This window comes from Eubalaena glacialis, chromosome 11 (genome assembly GCF_028564815.1).
Source record: "Eubalaena glacialis isolate mEubGla1 chromosome 11, mEubGla1.1.hap2.+ XY, whole genome shotgun sequence".
Classification (NCBI taxonomy): Eukaryota; Metazoa; Chordata; class Mammalia; order Artiodactyla; family Balaenidae; genus Eubalaena; species Eubalaena glacialis.
The window spans coordinates 51,613,674-51,633,777 of record NC_083726.1 but is presented as its reverse complement, the minus strand read 5'-3'; the positions used below and the strand labels follow the sequence as shown (position 1 = coordinate 51,633,777).

General features: G+C 36.1%; 1 protein-coding gene across 6 annotated transcripts in view; it reads right to left on the bottom strand.

Annotated features, from left to right (window-relative positions):
- GRIP1 (glutamate receptor interacting protein 1) overlaps positions 1-20,104 on the bottom strand; it is a 721,542-nt gene that overhangs the window by 147,409 nt on the left and 554,029 nt on the right. For all 6 annotated transcript variants that reach the window (XM_061206276.1, XM_061206277.1, XM_061206278.1 and 3 more), the window contains exons 6-7: positions 16,588-16,663; positions 14,157-14,302 (exon numbers count right to left, since the gene is read on the bottom strand). In XM_061206276.1, the coding sequence (XP_061062259.1) occupies positions 14,157-14,302; positions 16,588-16,663 (222 nt within the window). The remainder of the gene's footprint in view (positions 1-14,156; positions 14,303-16,587; positions 16,664-20,104) is intronic.

Genomic DNA, 20,104 nt, shown 5'->3' with positions numbered 1-20,104 from the left:
ATATGACAAGTGGCTCTGAATATGTAAAAGTGAATGAGTAGTGAGTAGGAATAAGAGGATTCTGCAAAAATTCATTCTTTAGATAAAAATGGAGAATGTATAAGAAAATCTACCTTTAATTATAGAAAAGTAACATTCTAAATAAACTGCTACTGCCATTTAAAAATTAGACTTCTTTTATGGAGGAAACTCTCAGGGCTTCCGTTTATGATATTTTCTATGAAGAGGAGAAGGTTATGCTGGGGACTCACAAGGAAGCATGCTCCTAAATACTTTTAGGAGCCCTTGAAAAACTCAGTTTACAGTAAATTGAGATCATCTGGAAGAAACGGATTAGACAATACAAATAGTGGTCAATTTACTCTTGGTACTTATGCCTGAGAAGTCATTGGTGGACATTATATATCTTGGTTGTCATATTCTGGAAAAATGAAATGCAAAGCCTAGCCAAGATTCAGTTGTGGTAACACCAATAAACCTATATACTGTTTGGTTGCAAGAGAATGAATCATCTCTTCTGAAGACTCATAACATTCAAATCCATCCCTGATAAAACAATTACTTGAAAATTACTATTTTATGTTTGCTTAGGACTGAATGTAAGTAAGGACTAGCCATACAGATGGGCAAAGATGTAATACACTTGGGCATTTCTAAGAAAAGGATAACATTTTTCTCAGTATGCTTGGTTTTTCATGCTGGCTTAGTCTAAGCAAATAGAAGGAAATAGAAGGAAAGGTTTGAAGCCGAGCAGATAAATAGTTGAGGAAAGTCACAGGCTTACAGGAATTCAGAAAAACACCACAGGTAGATTAAGAGGTTTTGTGACTCAAAGATTTATAATGTCATTCTGTAACATAAGATGATATCATGAAGTAACTTCATTTCAAACCTACAGGATAAACATTGATATTTTGCTATATTCTATAAATACCCACTTAATGATGATTAGTCATAAGAACAACTAATCTATATGTGAATGCATTGTTCAATCCACAATTATCATTAACAGCCTCCTATTATACCTAGTACGCCTGAAGACTCCATATGAAGTGCAATAGAAATAAACAACAAATAGTTTATTAATGTCCCCAAGGAATCTATGGAACCTAGCAGCACAACAGAAAAACTCATCAATAACTAAGACAAGGCAAAATGTAAATACCCTCAAGAGTTGCCAAGAAAGTGATACGGGAGTTCAAAAGAAAGAGAAAATGAGAGATTGAGTAAGACAAATAAGAGCAGGATGAGGGAGGGAGGTAGATTTAAATTGGAGATTATCTATCTACCTATCTATCTAGTATACGTATTTTTTTGGAAGGTTTATACATGGGAATAGTAAATATTGGGAACAACAGTGGGAAAATTCATGACATTTTGGAGAAACATTTAGCTATCTTTCCATCTTTATTATCAACTATAATAGTTTGTAGGTTACATTTGACATCTACTAAAATGACTAAGATTACTGTTTCTTAGTAAGAAACCTTGTTTAAATTACACTACAGAGAGGGCTTCTGGGTTGGTGAACACGCGGAGGTGCTGGGAGAGTGGTGCGTCTAGAGAAGGCATGGGAACTCTGCTCCCATTCCCTGTGCCTTGCCCTATGCATCCCTTTCATCTGGCTGTTCCTGAGTTATATCATTTTCTGATCAACCGCGGATCTACTGTGTGGCTGTCAGGGTCTTGGTGCTCTGGACGGGTGTCAGGCCTGAGCCTGTGAGGTGGGAGAGACGAGTTCAGGACACTGGTCCACCAGAGACCTCCCAGCCCCACATAATATCAAACGGCGAAAGCTCTCCCAGAGATCTCCATCTCTACGCTGAGACCCAGCTCCACTCAATGACCTGCAAGCTACAGTACTGGACACCCTATGCCAAACAACTAGCAAGACAGGAACACAACCCCACCCATTAGCAGAGAGGCTGCTTAAATTCATACTAAGTTCACAGAAACCCCAAAACACACCACCGGATGTGGTCCTGCCCACCAAAAGACAAGATCCAGCCTCATCCACAGAACACAGGCACCAGTCCCCTCCACCAGGAAGCCTACACAACCCACTGAACCAACCTCACCCACCGGGGGCAGACACCAAAAACAACAGGAAGTACGAACCTGCAGCCTGTGAAAAGGAGACCCCAAACACAGTAAGTTAAGCAAAATGTGAAGACAGAGAAATACACAGCAGATGAAGGAGCAAGGTAAAAACCCACCAGACCAAACAAATGAAGAGGAAATAGGCAGTCTACCTGAAAAAGAATTCAGAGTGATGATGGTAAAGATGATCCAAAATCTTGGAAATAGAATGGAGAAAATACAAGAAACATTTAACAAGGACCTAGAAGAACTAAACAAAGAAACAAACAAAGAAACAAACAAAGAATGATGAACAACACAATAAATGAAATTAAAAATTCTCTAGAAGGAATCAATAGCAGAATAACTGAGGCAGAAGAACGGATAAGTGACCTGGAAGATAAAATAGTGGAAATAACTACCGCAGAGCAGAATAAAGAAAAAAGAATGAAAAGAATTGAGGACAGTCTCAGAGATGCCTGGGACAACATTAAACGCACCAACATTCAAATTATAGGGGTCCCAGAAGAAGAAGAGAAAAAAAAAGGGACTGAGAAAATATTTGAAGAGGTTATAGTTGACAACTTCCCTAATATGGGAAAGGAAATAGTCAATCAAGTCGAGGAAGAACAGAGAGTCCCATACAGGATAAATCCAAGAAGAAAAATGCCAAGACACATATTAATCAAACTATCAAAAATTAAATACAAAGAAAAAATAGTAAAAGCAGCAAGGGAAAAGCAACAAATAACGTACAAGGGAATCCCCATAAGGTTAACAGCTGATCTTTCAGCAGAAACTCTGCAAGCCAGAAGGGTGTGGCAGGACATATTTAAAGTCATGAAAGGGAAAAACCTACAACCAAGATTACTCTATCCAGCAAGGATCTCATTCAGATTCGATGGAGAAATTAAAACCTTTACAGACAAGCAAAAGCTAAGAGAATTCAGCAGCACCAAACCAGCTTTACAACAAATGCTAAAGGAACTTCTCTAGGCAGGAAATACAAGACAAGCAAAAGACCTACAATAACAAACCCAAAACAATTAAGAAAATGGTAATAGGAACATACATATCAATAACTACCTTAAATGTAAATGGATTAAGTGCTCCAACCAAAAGACATAGACTGGCTGAATGGATACAAAAACAAGACCCATATATATGCTGCCTACAAGAGACCTACTTCAGACCTAGGGACAATATAGACCAAAAGTGAGGGGATGGAAAAAGATATTCCATGCAAAGGGAAATCAAAAGAAGGCTGGAGTAGCAATTCTCATATCAGACAAAATAGACTTTAGAATAAAGACTATTACAAGAGACAAAAAAGGACAGTACATAATGATCAAGGGATCAATCCAAGAAGAAGATATAACAACTGTTATATTTATGCACCCAAAACAGGAGCACCTCAATATATAAGGCAAATGCTAACAGCCATAAAAGGGGAAATCGACAGTAACACAATAATAGTAGGGGACTTTAACACCCCGCTTTCACCAATGGACAGATCATCCAAAATGAAAATAAACAAGGAAACACAAGCTTTAAACGATACATTAAACAAAATGGACTTAACTAATATTTATAGGACATTCCATCCAAAAACAACAGAATACACTTTCTTCTCAAGTGCTCATGGAACATTCTCCAGAATAGATCATATCTTGGGTCACAAATCAAGCCTTGGTAAATTTAAGAAAACTAAAGTCATATTAAGTACCTTTTCTGACCACAACACTATTAAGACCAGATGTCAATTACAGGAAAAAAACTGTAAAAATACAAACACATGGAGGCTAAACAATTCACTACTAAATAACCAAAAGATCACTGAAGAAATCAAAGAGGATATCAAAAAATACGTAGAAACAAATGACAAGGAAAACATGACGACCCAAAGCCTATGGGATGTAGCAAAAGCAGTTCTAAGAGGGAAGTTTATAGCAATACAATCCTACCTCAAGAAACAAGAAACATCTCAAACAAACAACCTAACCTTACACCTAAAGCAATTAGAGAAAGAAGAACAAAAAAACCCCAAAGTTAGCAAAAGGAAAGAAATCATAAAGATCAGATCAGAAATAAATGAAAAAGAAATGGAAACGATAGCAAATATGAATAAAACTAAAAGCTGGTTCTTTGAGAAGATAAACAAAATTGATAACCCATTAGCCAGACTCACCAAGAAAAAGTGGGAAAAGACTCAAATCAACAGAATTAGAAATGAAAAAGAAGTAACAACTGACACTGCAGAAATACAAAGGATCATGAGAGATTACTACAAGCATCTATATGCCAATAAAATGGACAACTTGGGAGAAATGGACAAGTTCTTAGAAAAGAAGAACATTCCGAGACTGAACCAGGAAGAAATAGAAAATATAAATAGACCAATCACAAACACTGAAATTGAAACTGTGATTAAAAATCTTCCAACAAACAAAAAAGCCCAGGACCAGATGGCTTCACAGGCGAATTCTATCAAACATTTAGAGAAGAGGAAACACCTACGTTTCTCAGACTCTTCCACAATATAGCAGAGGGAGGAACACCCCCAAACTCATTCTACGAAGCCACCATCATCCTGATACCAAAACCAGACAGAGATACTACAAAAAAAGAAAATTACAGACCAATATCACTGATGAATATAGATGTAAAAATCCTCAACAAAACACCAGCAAACCAAATCCAACAACACAAAAAAAGGATCATACACCATGATCAAGTGGGATTTATCCCAGGGATGCAAGGATTCTTTAATGTACACAAATCAATCAATGTGATACACCATATTAACAAACTGAAGAAGAAAAACCATATGATCATTTCAATAGATGCAGAAAAAGCTTTCGACAAAATTCAACACCCATTTATGATAAAAACCCTCCAGAAAGTAGGCATAGAGGGAACTTACCTCAACATAATAAAGGCCTTATGTGACAAACCCACAGCCAACATCGTTCTCAATGGTGAAAAACTGAAACCATTTCCACTAAGATCAGGAACAAGCCAAGGTTGCCCACTCTCACCACTGTTATTCAACATAGTTTTGGAAATTTTAGCCACAGCAATCAGAGAAGGAAAAGAAAGAAAAGGAATCCAAATTGTAAAAGAAGAAGTAAAACTGTCACTGTCTGCAGATGACATGATACTATACACAGAGAATCCTAAAAATGCTACCAGAAAACTACTAGAGTTAGTCAATGAATTTGGTAAAGTAGCAGGATACAAAATTAATGCACAGAAATCTCTTGCATTCCTATACACTCATGATGAAAAATCTGAAAGAGAAATTAAGGAAACACTTGCATTTACCATTGCAACAAAAAGAATAAAATACCTAGGAATAAACCTACCTAAGGAGACAAAAGACCTGTATGCAGAAAACTATAAGGCACTGATGAAAGAAAGTAAAGATGATACAAACAGATGGAGACATATACCATGTTCTTGGATTGGAAGAATCAACATTGTGAAAATGACTACACTACCCAAAGCAATCTACAGATTCAATGCAATCCTTATCAAACTACCAATGGCATTTTTCACAGAGCTAGAATAAAAAATTTCACAATTTGTATGGAAACACAAAAGACCCCAAATAGGCAAAGCAAACTTGAGAAAGAAAAACAGAGCTGGAGGAATCAGCCTCCCTGACTTCAGACTACACTACAAAGGTACAGTAATCAAGACAGTATGGTACTGGCACAAAAACAGAAATATAGATCAATGGAACAGGATAGAAAGCCCAGAGATAAACCCACACATATATGGTCACCTTATCTTTGATAAAGGAGGCAAAAATATACAATGGAGAAAAGACAGCCTCTTCAATAAGTGGTGCTGGGAAAACTGGACAGCTACATGTAAAAGAACGAAATTAGAACCCTCTCTAACACCATACACAAAAATCAACTCAAAATGGATTAAAGACCTAAATGTAAGGCCAGACACTATAAAGCTCTTAGAGGAAAACATAGGCAGAACACTCTATGACGTAAATCACAGCAAGATCCTTTTTGACCCACCTTCTAGAGTAATGGAAATAAAAACAAAAATAAACAAATGGGACGTAATGAAACTTAAAAGCTTTTTCACAGCAAAGGAACCCATAAACAAGACGAAAAGACAACCCTCAGTATGGGAGAAAATAATTGCAAACGAAGCAACTGACAAAGAATTAATCTCCAAAATATACAAGTAGCTCATGCAGCTCAATATCAAAAAAACAAACAACCCAATCCAAAAATGGGCAGAAGACCTAAATAGACATTTCTCCAAAGAAGACAGACAGATTGCTAACAAACACATGAAAGGATGCTCAGCATCACTAATCATTAGAGAAATGCAAATCAAAACTACAATGAGGTATCACCTCACACCAGTCAGGATGGCCATCATCAAAAATCTACAGACAATAAATGCTGGAGAGGGTGTGGAGAGAAGGGAACCCTCTTGCACTGTTGGTGGGAATGTAAATTGATACAGCCACTATGGAGAACAGTATGGAGGTTCCTTAAAAAGCTAAAAATAGAACTACCATATGACCCAGCAATCCCACTACTGGGCATATACCCTGAGAAAACCATAATTCAAAGAGTCATGTACCACAGTGTTCATTGCAGCTCTATTTACAATAGCCAGGACATGGAAGCAACCTGAGTGTTCATCGACAGATAAATGGATAAAGAAGATGTGGCACATATATACAATGGAATATTACTCAGCCATAAAAAGAAATGAAATTGAGTTATTTGTAGTGAGGTGGATGGATCTAGAGTCTGTCATACAGAGTGAAGTAGTCAGAAAGAGAAAAACAAATACCGTATGCTAACACATATATATGGAATCTAAAAAAAAAAAAAAAAATGGTTCTGAAGAACCTAGGCGCAGGACAGGAATAAAGACATAGATGTAGAGATGGACTTGAGGACACGGGGAGAGGGAAGGGTAAGCTGGGATGAAGTGAGAGAGTGGCATGGACATATATACACTACCAAATGTAAAATAGATAGCTAGTGGGAAGCAGCCGCATAGCAAAGGGAGATCAGCTCGGTGCTTTGTGACCACCTAGAGGGGTGGGATAGGGAGGGTGGGAGGGAGACGCAAGAGGGAGGAGATATGGGGATATATGTGTATGTATAGCTGATTCACTTTGTTATACAGCAGAAACTAACGCACCATTGTAAAGCAATTATACTCCAATAAGGATGTTAAAAAAAAAGGGTACAAACTTTCAGCTAGAAGATGAATAAGGTCTGAGGATCTAACGTAAAAATTGTGACTATAGTTGATAACACTGTATTGTATAATATGCTAAGAGTGTAGCATCTTTTCACAATGTATGTGTATATCAAATTATCACGATGCACACTTTAAATATCTTACAGATATGTCAATTACACCTTAATAAAGCTGAAATAAAAACAAAACAAAAACAAAATATCACACTACAGTCATTCTTGTTTAATACTGCCAACAAGAAATCCATAGTAACCAAAAGCCCTCCCCTGCTCCTCCTATGGAAGAAAAAGTCATAAAATAAATAATTATTAGAGAATCGTGTAAGTTTTAAAAATCCTGAGTAAATTATGTCAGCACAGATTTGGTACCATCTGTACCCCTTGTCTCTGTAACACAGGCCTAAGGACTGACATTCAGAATGATGTCCTTGATAACTGTATGTGCCTCTACCAAAGACCCAAGTATCTTTAATATATATTCTCAAAAACATTATTTAGAAATATTTTCAGCTAAAGTTTAAGCAAAATAAGTATTCTGATGAATTTTAGAAAATAAAGCCATCCAGAACACATCATTTTTCAAATATTCTTTTTACTGAGGACTCAATGTTGTCACAGAATAAAGCCCCAGCTGCTGCTTAATCCAGGGTAATGGGAGACCTGAGGTTCATTTTAGGGAAGTGGAGCATGGAAACAGTGAACTTTAATTCCCTGGTAGTCAACAAAAGTTTAGTTTAGTTATGATAAACACTTTACATGTATTCACTCGCTTAATCTTTTCATCAATCCTTTGAAGAAGTACTGTTATCATCTTTATATTAGAGATGAGAAAGTTGAAGCTTGGAGAGGCTAAGTAACTTGTTCAAGGTCAACAGACAGCCAAGATTCAAAACCTAGTTTGTCTGACTTCAAAAGGCACTACATTTTACTAAAGTTATTGTTTTCAGAACTTCTGCCCCGAGATGTTCAAGCTTTCCTTATATTTTATGTTATTTGGCTTCTAACATCAGGGCTCTGAGACCCAATCATTTGGTAATACATTTCAACAATAATGAAGTGGAGGGTTTTTTCCCTATAACCATTTAAAATAATTAGTTCATATTTATTGAGCACATATTATGGGCCAAACACCACATATGCATTAACTCTTTTTCTCCTCACAGCAACTTGTGAGCGTGGTAGTATAATTACCACCGTTTTACAAAGGAAAAATCTGGCCTCCAGGACTCCACACTCTGCCTTGGTTCTCTGTCTCCATCACTTGATGTTCCTTCTCAATTTATTTCAAAGGTTCCTCATCACCTTTCTGATTTGTCACTATTGGAGAGACCCAGAGCTCCATTCTTGGGCCTTGCTTTTCTCTGTCCACGCTCACTTCCTTAAGGTGCCTCGTGGTTTTAAGGTCCATCTCTGTGCTGATGACTCAAAAATTTATACCTCCTGCCCTAACCTCTGCACTAAATTCCAGGCTTAATGACCCATCTGTATACTCCATACCTCCACTTGGATGATGGATAGACACCTCAAACATAACATATCCAAAACTGAACTCTTACTTTTCCCCCAGACCTATTCCTACCAGTCTTATCTCAATAAATTTTCTTTAAAATTTTAACAAAGACTAAATTCAACTTTAGTTAATAAAATTGATAGTTTCAATAGCTTTCCCAGACTACTGAATTTGCTAAAATTTGTGATCTGAGATTTACTAGAAAATATATCTCATTCCGGTGATGAGATATCAATATCTCTGCACATGCACACACGTGTTTCCTACAAAATAATTTGTGTACTTTTAATAGCATATAAATAAAATCAATATTTATATTTATGATTATAGACACACACATGCTTCCTAAGATACAATGTGACGTAATTTTAATAGTATGTAAATAAATGAAGGTATTAAAAGTAAAATAATGCAACAAGAATGTCCAAGTGGCAAATGAAAAGGTGTTTCATATCATTATTCATCCTGGAAATATACATTCAATTTACCATGGGATATCACTACATACCCATAATAATAGTTACCATGAAACAGATTGAGAATACCAAGTGCTGGTGAGGACGTGAAGTAAGGAAAATTCTCATATGTGTGGCATCTATTACTAACATCATCTGCTTTGGGAAAGTGCCATTCTTTGTCTTGTTCTGTTCAACACACATTCCTTCCTGCCCTGCCAAAGAGCAGAGGGTACACTATATCCCTGGACATAGTGATTACTGCAGTGGTCAGCATTTGCTCCAAGCTAAGTCACTCAGCATCTTTTAGGGGAGATCCAGTTTCATTTCTTTTTCTGGCATTATGAACTCACAACATAATATAGACCTGTGGCTGCCTGGGACCATCTGGTCATGACACAAGGAGAGCCTTTCCCAGGCAAAGAGACCTGAGAGACAGAACACCTGTGATATTACTGAACTTCTTCTGAAGCCAGGATATATCTTGACTCCCCACTTTTGCAAGCTAATCAATTCCCTCTTTAAATTATTCTAAATTGGTTTCTGCCATTTGTACCTGATGGCATCTTCATATACTAATGATCTATTGCTCCTCATTTTCCTAATTTAAGACCTTAAGCTTTCTATTGCAATTTTTCACCTATTTAGCTTTATCTAGGAGTGACAGAAAGGTGTCTCAGTGGAGGTCCATGAACTTTAAGTTTTATACATTCTTTCATAATTTTATTTCCTTTGTACTTCTAAATATCTCCTGGCTTCCTTTAAAGATAAATAGCTTTTTACTTTAAAAGTTTAATTATTGAGGATTTTTATATCCCAATGAGCTCGACAGGGTAAATATCATTATTCTTATTTTATAGAAGATGATACGAAGAAATGAAATCATTGAGTCTAATATCTAAGGAGATTGGTAAAAGGAAAGGTTAGTTAATATTTGATGAACAATAATTCTAATTGAAAGTATCCTATATTCTGATTTTCTAAGGTACCATTTTTTACTTCTTTCCACAAATTGTCATTCTCAATTATCTGACCTTATCTATACTTAATCCCATTTTAACCCTGTTTTAGAAAAACAGGATTGAAACAAGCAAGAAGGACAAAACAGAGAGAAAGGATAATAATTACAGGGGAATACTGAAAACAATCCAAGTAAGACGATTAGAATAAAGAAGGGTATTGACAAGTGGGAAACCGAGAATAGAGTATACAAAAAATAACTGGGAGGCTAGAAAGGGAAGGAGAAAGAAAGGAAGACAGAGCGTGAGGAACACAGTGGGAGAGAAAAGGCTGAGAGCAAGTAAGCAAGTGCAAGAGAGTTGAATGGAAGAGAAGAGAGAAAAAGGAATTTAAAAAGACATAAAAAACCCAAATCAAAGTTTGCTCATTTGCTGTATAAAGTTAGCGAAACTTAGAATACAATAAATGTAGTATGCAGATAAATAATTTTCCAAAAACGTGTCTTTTTATGATAATAAGAGCTCTTATACTAAGACTTTAAATTCAAAAGTCCTATCCTGAAATCTGGTGTGAAACTAGATACAATCAGACTAGCTAGCCCAGATGTCGAGTCCAGTATATTTAACAACTTAAGGTATGATTTAAAAAATCAGTAGGCATGTGATAGATTCTTTATTAAATAATCCAGGGATATTAGGTAACTTTAGAAAAAATTAATATTTATATCCTAAGAAAAATACTAGATCCAAATTTAAAAGAAAAGGAACTTTGATACGTCAGAAAGGGCAAATAAACTACTAAGAAGAGTTTTTACAAAAAACTGATAAGAACTAATATCCTTAAAACACAAATAGTTACACAAATCAAAAAAAAAAAAAAAACTAAGAGCACCTCCAATAGAAAAATGAATACAGGGCATAAGCAGACAATAGGAGATGAAAATGGCTAGTGTTCATACGAAAAAACATTTAGTTGCACTAGAAATTTTTTTTAAAAAGTAAACTAAAATATTAATGTAATTTTTACTTAACAAATCAGTAAGATTAAAACCAATACTATTCAATGTTGTATCTGGTGCTCTGTTGAGACAGGTACACTTAAAACATTGCTGGTAGTAATACATTATAAAATAGTATAACCTTTCTGGAGGACAACTGGAATTATGTATCAAATATTTAAAAAAGAAATATGCCCTTTGACTTAATGAGGTCAGATACACAGACAAAGATTTGGGTAAAAGGATATTCATTCCAGTTATCTATAATAGCAGTCTGTTGGGAAATGGTTATATAAATACAGAATTTATTTTTGGGTGTGGTATAAAGTAGGAGATTAACTGAATTTTTTCCCATGTGGCTAACTAATTGACCCAGTATCATTTACTGACTAACTCAACCATTCCCCACTGATGTAAGACTATACCTCTGCTTACATATCTGTAGTGGTCTGTGGCATTCGATTCTCTTCCATTGGGTTCTTTATTACCTCATGTAAATATTACATAGACTTAATGGCACAATTTTAGAATGAGTCTTGATATTGGGTAGAACAAGTTTCTCTGCTTTCATATTGTTTCAAAAACATTTTGGCTGTTTTCCCCCTCCCACTTTTCTTACTCCGTATACGTTTTAGAAACAGCTTATTAAAGTCCTCCAAAGATCCTTCTGGGATTCTGAATAGAATTTATGGATGCATTTGAAAGAAATGATATATTTTAGATATTAAGACTTCCCACCCAAGTTCATGATGTAAGTCTTCATTTATTTAAGTATTCTTTATGTATATGAATATCTGTATCTATATCAATATCTATATCTAATGGGAAGATACAACTTTTGTTGTATTTATTCTTTATAGGAACCTTATTATTTTATTGTTATTATAAATGGTATATTAAAAATTAACTTTCTGGTTTTGGCTGGTATATAGAAATGTAACTGATTTTTGTATACTGATCTTATATCTAGCAACTTAGAGAAACTTTTAATGAGTTTCCTTCCTGACGGCACTTTCCCCTATATTAGGGGGATATCTGAGAACTCTGAGGTATGAAAACTGTCAGGCATGATTCAGAATGTGAATGTGAGTAGGGAAGAAGGAAAACAGGTGAGGCATCCTCTCCCCTCCTGACTCTGGTAATAATGAGATATGGAGGGCTCTCCTCTGGAATGGTGCCCATCCCCAGGGGGGGAGCCCTTGTCTCTCTGAGGTGGGCTGCTCAGAACTTACAAACTGTTGCTGTATTTAGTTTGGGAACTGGTTCCTTCTCATCCTTCAGGTTTTAGCCTACCTGTCACCTCCTCACTGACTCCTGATTGGCATCTGTCAACCCTCACCTGTGCCTGCCCTTATTCCCTATTACAGAATCCAGTTCATCCCTTTCATGGTAGGTAATGATCACTTTCTGAGTGTTTATTTGTTTGGTCATGTTCCTGTTTACTGTCTCTCCTCCTTGTCAATTGCAAACTTCATAAGAGCAGAGACCAGGTCTGTTTTGTTTATTTCTGTACTCTTGGTACCTGTCACTCAGCTTAAATATTAAAAAAATATATAGTTGTAGACTGAATGAGTTAAATATGTCAAACATCTGCTTCAATTTTTAATGTTAATAATAAATTGGATCATCAGTTAAAATATATCTTACTTGTATAATTTTATTTTATCTTCCTAACTGCCTTTTAAAATAGGCATTGCTGGTCTCCATGTGACAAATGAGGTAACTAAGGCACAGGGAAATAAGTAACATGGTCCAAACTAATAGCTAGAAATCAGTAGAATTGAAAACAGAACCCAAATCATCTAACTCAAAAGCCATACAAAACAATAAAAAGAGAAAGAAAAAAGGGAGAAAGAGAAGACAAGAGAAAGGAAGAATAGAGGGAGGAAAATTCATTCATTCCTGACCTTTCCATCTTAAGGGCATATCATACCACTTATTCTGCTAAGAACTCCTTAACTCACACTTTAAGTCTTTTAGGAAGATTCATACCTCTCAAAGACATTTCAGGCCAATAGACAGATTAAGAATACATTCAAGCAACACTGTTCTACGTGAATTATATAGAGCAGGAAATAAAGGAGTTTGCAGTTACAGAATAAGTGTTTTTTTCTTGGCTACATTTTACCAGGACAAAACTTGCTGGTAAAGTCAGGCACACAATGAAGTCTGATAATTGTAGAAAGTATTTACAACATGATTTAAGTTTCAATTTCAGGTTCCAATTCATTCTCTCATAATTTATCTGCCTTAGCCAACTTTACACAAAACTTTGGCTCTCTCTTCACATTGAAAAGCCACCTGAGAATATCTTTCCAGCTGTACTACAGTTGAGAGGGTAGAAATAGAATTACTTTCTATTGGAATCATTATTTCAAGAAAGAATATTGTACTCAACTTTCATTTTAATCAATGATACTATTTGTCCCCTTTCCTTTCTTTGTCCCTAAGTCTGATGATAAAATGGTAATTTCCATTAATTCTGATCAGCTGGCTTCACTCTGTGACGTAACAAGAAGGAAAGGAATCCCCTACTGTTTCCAGTCTCCATGTAGTAAAAGAAAAAGTACTAGCCCCTAAGTTAATAATACCACTTTTGTGATTTGTAGGGGGAAAACACTTTCCTGCCAAAGGGTAATCCATGTATAAGAGCTGACTGCTAGGTGAAACACACTGACAGAATGAGATGTTATCACAGACTCTATCAACACAAGAATTCAAAATCGCTGAGAAGTACTTCTCACCTCTTTCTGAACTCAAACAGAGTAAAATGGTATTGATGAAATTCTGTCTGCTACAGGAGGACATAACATTTCATTCTTAATCCAAAGTGGTTTATCAGGGATAGACAGTGACATGATGTAGAGCTTAGTTAGAGATCCCAACCTCAGGATCCGACATACCCATGACCGAGACATCATATTCGATCAGCAGCGTCGCTTCTTGCCCACACTGTTTGAGAATGCTCATGGCCTCAGCATGTGTGGTTCCAAGAAGCCGAATTCCATCCACACTGAGCAACCTATCACCAGGTTTGATTGTGCCCTCTCTGAAGGGAGAATAAAGAAATAGTCATTAATTTAGCATCATGGGGCTTAGCATTAATAGTCACTTAGCCAAAGAGGCTCTTTCACACACATTCTACCATCTATGCCATTTGCATTTCCTTTTAAGCATCAGGTGTGACATTAAGAGAGTAGAGAGGTAACCCTGACCAGAAAGTTGCTGCAATATGAAAATCTGTCATAAGAAAATAACTACACATTAGCAAATAACCAGGTCACCCACGATGAACTCTTGGGGTATAAAAGTAATAAAGGCACATTTTCTCTTTTCTAGGTTTTTGCCAAAATGTCTAAAATTGATTTATTAGAGCCCAGGAAATAGCACTCACCTATTTTCCTAAAGCCAGGTGAGCAGAAAAGCCTGCTGATTTCATTCAATTTATCACCAGTGAACCCAAGCTGGATAGGGAATGCTGGTGAAAAATTTCCCTAGTCTGTAAATTTTCCTACTGATTTATAAGGCCATTTGACGATCATTAAATTGATTCAGTCTCACATTCAGTGGAAAAGGCAGGCAAATACTATTCTCCCTTCTGTGGCCACAGACACTCAAGGCACTGGGAGAAGATGCCTCAGGACAGTAATGACACCACTAAAATGTAGCCAAAGAGGCTACCAGATTATAACCCTCCTGCCTCAGGGAGGGTCAATGAAGATGAGAAAATCAAATGCGGGGATTACAAGTTTAGGATTTGGAAAGAATAAAAATGCTGTCTTAAATATCTTTCACCCAGCAACTCTCTATGTATTTTGACTCTAAATTTTTATCTTAAATTCTTAGATTTCCTTTAGTCCTCCATTAACTTGGTAATACATTGCTCACAAACTAGTAGCCTGCTCCTGACATTTCTGTCAACTCCAACTCTAAAATGTTAATAAGAAATAGAAATATACTCATTTGCTTCAGGAAGAATAATTCACAAGAAAAGGCATGAGAAGAAAAAAAAAACAGCAAAATTTCCTTGGAAATTTTGACTTTGTATTATCCTCTGCAAAGGCAAATACACTTTAGTGCAGAGGAGAACCCAGTGTCTTCATATTTTCTCATTTTATATTCAACACTGACTTAAAAAAAAAACTGAGCTACCAGTATGAGCTTTGAAGGAAAATAAATCTGAATTCCTATCCTAGCTGGCAAGTCATTTAACCATACTGGGCCTCAGTTTTGTCACCTGTAAATCTGGATAAAAATACCTGATTTAGTGGATGGTTGTGAAGATAAAATAAGATAATGTCTGCCAAGTACTAAGCACAGTTCCTGACCCATGGTGGTCACTCAACAAGCAATATTTATTATTATTATTACTATTTCTACTGCTTAAGAAAAGTGTTAAAAAATCCATCCTAGGCTGAAACATAGTGCAGAGTCAGGGGTAATCAGTGTATTTTCCTCCTCTCCTTCAACTATATCTAGTGGCAGGCATTGTGGTCCCTACCATTATGGAGCAGACTTTCGCTGTGGGAAATTAATACAAAGATAAGCATCTCTTGAGACATCTAAGTTGTGAGTTTAGTTGGGACCCCCAAGGTTTATTGTAGGAAAGCTGAAGGAGCTTCTTTCAGATATTCAAATTAGCCAGGAAGAGAATGCTCTAAACACTAACACTGACAATATTCCTTCCCTTTTACTAAAAGTCGCTTCTATTCTGACATACATAATCATCATCAAAGGGTGATAATCATGATAAGGACGTTGGCAATAGTAAGAGTCAGAGAACACCACCACCTGTCTTTTCAGGTTAGGATGTTACCAATTGGAGAGGATGCATTTCAAGGACCTGCTGTTAAAGGGCCAGCTGCCTTTTTTTTTTTTTTAATATAATTAATTTTTATTGGAGTACAGTTGCTTTACAATGTTGTGTTAGTTTCTACTAACACAACAGCAAAGTGAATCAGCTATATATATACATATATCCCCTCTTTTTTGGATTTCCTTCCAGTATGAAAGGCCTCCTGCAAGGCACCATAAATCTCTAATCTTTGATAAAACAAAAAATCTTGAAAGGTACGCATTATCATCTACGTTTTACAGTTGGAGGGAACTGAGCTTAGAACTAAGTCATTTGCCAAAAACATAGGGTAGCAAGCATTGAATTTGGAGTCAAACTTTCTTCTGATTCTGCAGCCTGAACTCTTTTGTTTTCACATTCCAACATATTTACTTAATACCTATCTGTTACTATGAAATTTCTAATTCATCAACTTCTATGCCGAAGTCCCCAGCTTTATTTAATCTATTTGGATAGTGACACAGAAAGATGAAGTTTACCTGTCAGCAGGCCCTCCAGGACGAACACATGTTATTACAACCGGACGAGATTTATTTCTATCATCATGTGCTCCCCCTAGTAAAGAAAAGGAATATGGATCAAAAAATGCTCTCATTGCTGCCATTAAAAAATTCACTTACAAAATGCCAGCTGAGAAACATATTTTATTGTTGTATGGAGGAATACATATGTTTTCCTTCTGGCACATGATAGACTTAAAAATCTTACTCATTTTATATAGAATATATTGTTAAAGTCAACATTTCTCCTCCTCTCAATAAATATATGGCTGTAATCGGGGTGAGATATAAAATGTTTAACAACTACTGTGATAAGAGCATCAAATAATTATAAATACTAGCCCAATTAGAACAGTTGCTGGTTATAAACAAAGTGTAGGTGGGTGTATTTGGTGTCAATCAACCTGGGCTGTTATACTGGTGAGTCTACAACCTGACATGAAGCAAAAACTAAAGGAAAAGAAAAAAAAATCCAAATATTAAAAAAAAGAAAAATTCAAGTGGCTGAAGTGGCCTCCATTAAAAACGGGGTGTTCAAAATATTAGTGCATTCTAAAAGCACTACATTTTTAGTACCCACATTTTTTTTTAACGTTTTTATTGGAGTATAATTGCTTTACAATGGTTAGTTTCTGCTTTATAACAAAGTGAATCAGCTATACATATACATATATCCTCATATCTCTTCCCTCTTGCATCTCCCTCCCACCCTCCCTATCCCACCCTTCTAGCTGGTCACAAAGCACCGAGCTGATCTCCCTGTGCTATATGACTGCTTCCCACTATCTTTTTTACATTTGGTAGTGTATATATGTCCATATATATATACTACCACTCTCTCACTTTGTCCCAGCTTACCCTTCCCCCCTCCCTGTGTCAAGTCCATTCTCTAGTAGGTCTGCATCTTTATTCCCGTCTTGCCCCTAGGTTCTTCATGACCATTTTTTTTTTTTGATTCCATATATATGTGTTAGCATACGGTATTTGTTTTTCTCTTTCTGACTTACTTCATTCTGTATGACAGACTCTAGGTCCATCCACCTCACTACAAATAACTCAATTTCGTTTCTTTTTATGGCTGAGTAATATTCCACTGTATATATGTACCACATCTGCTTTATCCATTCATCTGTCCATGGACACTTAGCTTGCTTCCATGTCCTGGCTATTGTAAATAGAGCTGCAATGAATATTTTGGTACATGACTCTTTTTGAATTATGGTTTTCTCAGGGTATATGCCCAGTAGTGGGATTGCTGGGTCATATTGTAGTTCTATTTTTAGTTTTTTAAGGAACCTCCATACTGTTCTCCATAGTGGCTGTATCAATTTACATTCCCACCAACAGTACAAGAGGGTTCCCTTTTCTCCACACCCTCTCCAGCATTTACTGTTGTAGATTTTCTGATGATTCCCATTCTAACTGGTGTGAGGTGATACCTCATTGTAGTTTTGATTTGCATTTCTCTAATAATTAGTGATGTTGAGCAGCTTTTCATGTGCCTCTTGGCCATCTGCATGTCTTCTTTGGAGAAATGTCTATTTAGGTCTTCTGCCCATTTTTGGATTGGGTTGTTTGTTTTTTTAATATTGAGCTGCATGAGCTGTTTATATATTTTGGGGATTAATCCTTTGTCCGTTGATTCATTTGCAAATATTTTCTCCCATTGTGAGGAGTGTCTTTTCATCTTATTTATGGTTTCCTTTGCTGTGCAAAAGCTTTTATGTTTCATTAGGTCCCATTTGTTTATTTTTGTTTTTATTTCCATTTCTCTAGGAGGTGGGTCAAAAGGGATCTTGCTATGATTAATGTCATACAGTGTTCTGCCTATGTTTTCCTCTAGGAGTTTTATAGTATCTGGCCTTACATTTAGGTCTTTAATTCATTTTGAGTTTATATTGTGTATGGTGTTAGGGAGTATTCTAATTTCATTCTTTTACATGTAGTTGTCCAGTTTTCCCAGCACCACTTATTGAAGAGACTGTCTTTTCTCCACTGTATATCCTTGCCTCCTTTGTCATAGATTAGTTCACCATAGCTGTGTGGGTTTATCTCTGGGCTTTCTATCCTGTTCCATTGATCTATATTTCTGTTTTTGTCCCAGTACCATATTGTCTTGATTACTGTAGCTTTGTAGTATAGTCTGAAGGCAGGGCGTCTGATTCCTCCAGCTCCGTTTTTTTCCGTCAAGATTGCTTTGGCTATTTGGGGTCTTTTGTGTCTCCATACAAATTTTAAGATTTTTTGTTCTAGTTCTATAAAAAATGCCATTGGTAATTTGACAGGGATTGCACTGAATCTGTAGATTGCTTTAGGTACTATAGTCATTTTCACAATGTTGATTCTTCCAGTGTAAGAACATGGTATATCTCCCCATCTGTTTGTGTCATCTTTGATTTCTTTCATCAGCATCTTATAGTTTTCTGCATACAGGTCTTTTACCTCCTTAGGTAAGTTTATTCCTAGGTATTTTATTCTTTTTGTTGCAATGGTGAATGGGATTGTTTCCTTAATTTCTCTTTCTGATCTTTCATTGTTAGTGTATAGGAATGCAGGAGATTTCTGTGCATTAATTTTGTGTCCTGCTACTTTACCAAATTCATTGATTAGCTACAGTAGTTTTCTGGTGGCATCTTTAGGATTCTCTATGTATAGTATCATGTCATCTGCAAACAGTGACAGTTTTACTTCTTCTTTTCCAAATCTGTATTCCTTTTATTTCTTTTTCTTCTCTGATTGCTATGGCTAGGACTTCCAAAACTATGTTGAATAATAGTGGCGAGAGTGGACATCCTTGTCTTGTTCCTGATCTTAGTGGAAATGGTTTCAGTTTTTCATCATTGAGAATGATGTTTGCTGTGGGTTTGTTGTATATGGTCTTTATTATGTTGAGGTAGGTTCCCTCTGTGCCCATTTTCTGGAGAGTTTTTATCATAAATGGGTGTTGAATTTTGTCAAAAGCTTTTCCTGCATCTATTGAGATGATCATGTGGTTTTTATTCTTCAATTTGTTAATACGATATTTCACATTGATTGGTGTATACTGAAGAATCCTTGCATCCCTGGGATAAATCCCACTTGATCATGGTGTATGATCCTTTTAATATGTTGTTGGATTCTGTTTGCTGGTATTTTGTTGAGGATTTTTGCATCTATATTCATCAGTGATAATCGTCTGTAATTTTCTTTCTTTTGTAGTATCTTTGTATGGTTTTGGAATCTGGGTGATGGTAGCATTGTAGAATGAGTTTGGGAGTGTTTCTTCCTCTGCAATTTTTTGGAAGAGTTTGCGAAGGATGGGTGTTAGCTATTTTCTAAATGTTCGATAGAATTCACCTGTGAAAGCATCTGGTAGTGGACTTTTGTTTGTTGGAAGATTTTTTAAAAATATTTATTCATTTAATTAACTAATTAATTTATTTTTGGCTGCATTGGGTCTTTGTTGCTGTGTGCGGACATTCTCTAATTGCAACGAGTGGGGGCTACTCTTGGTCGT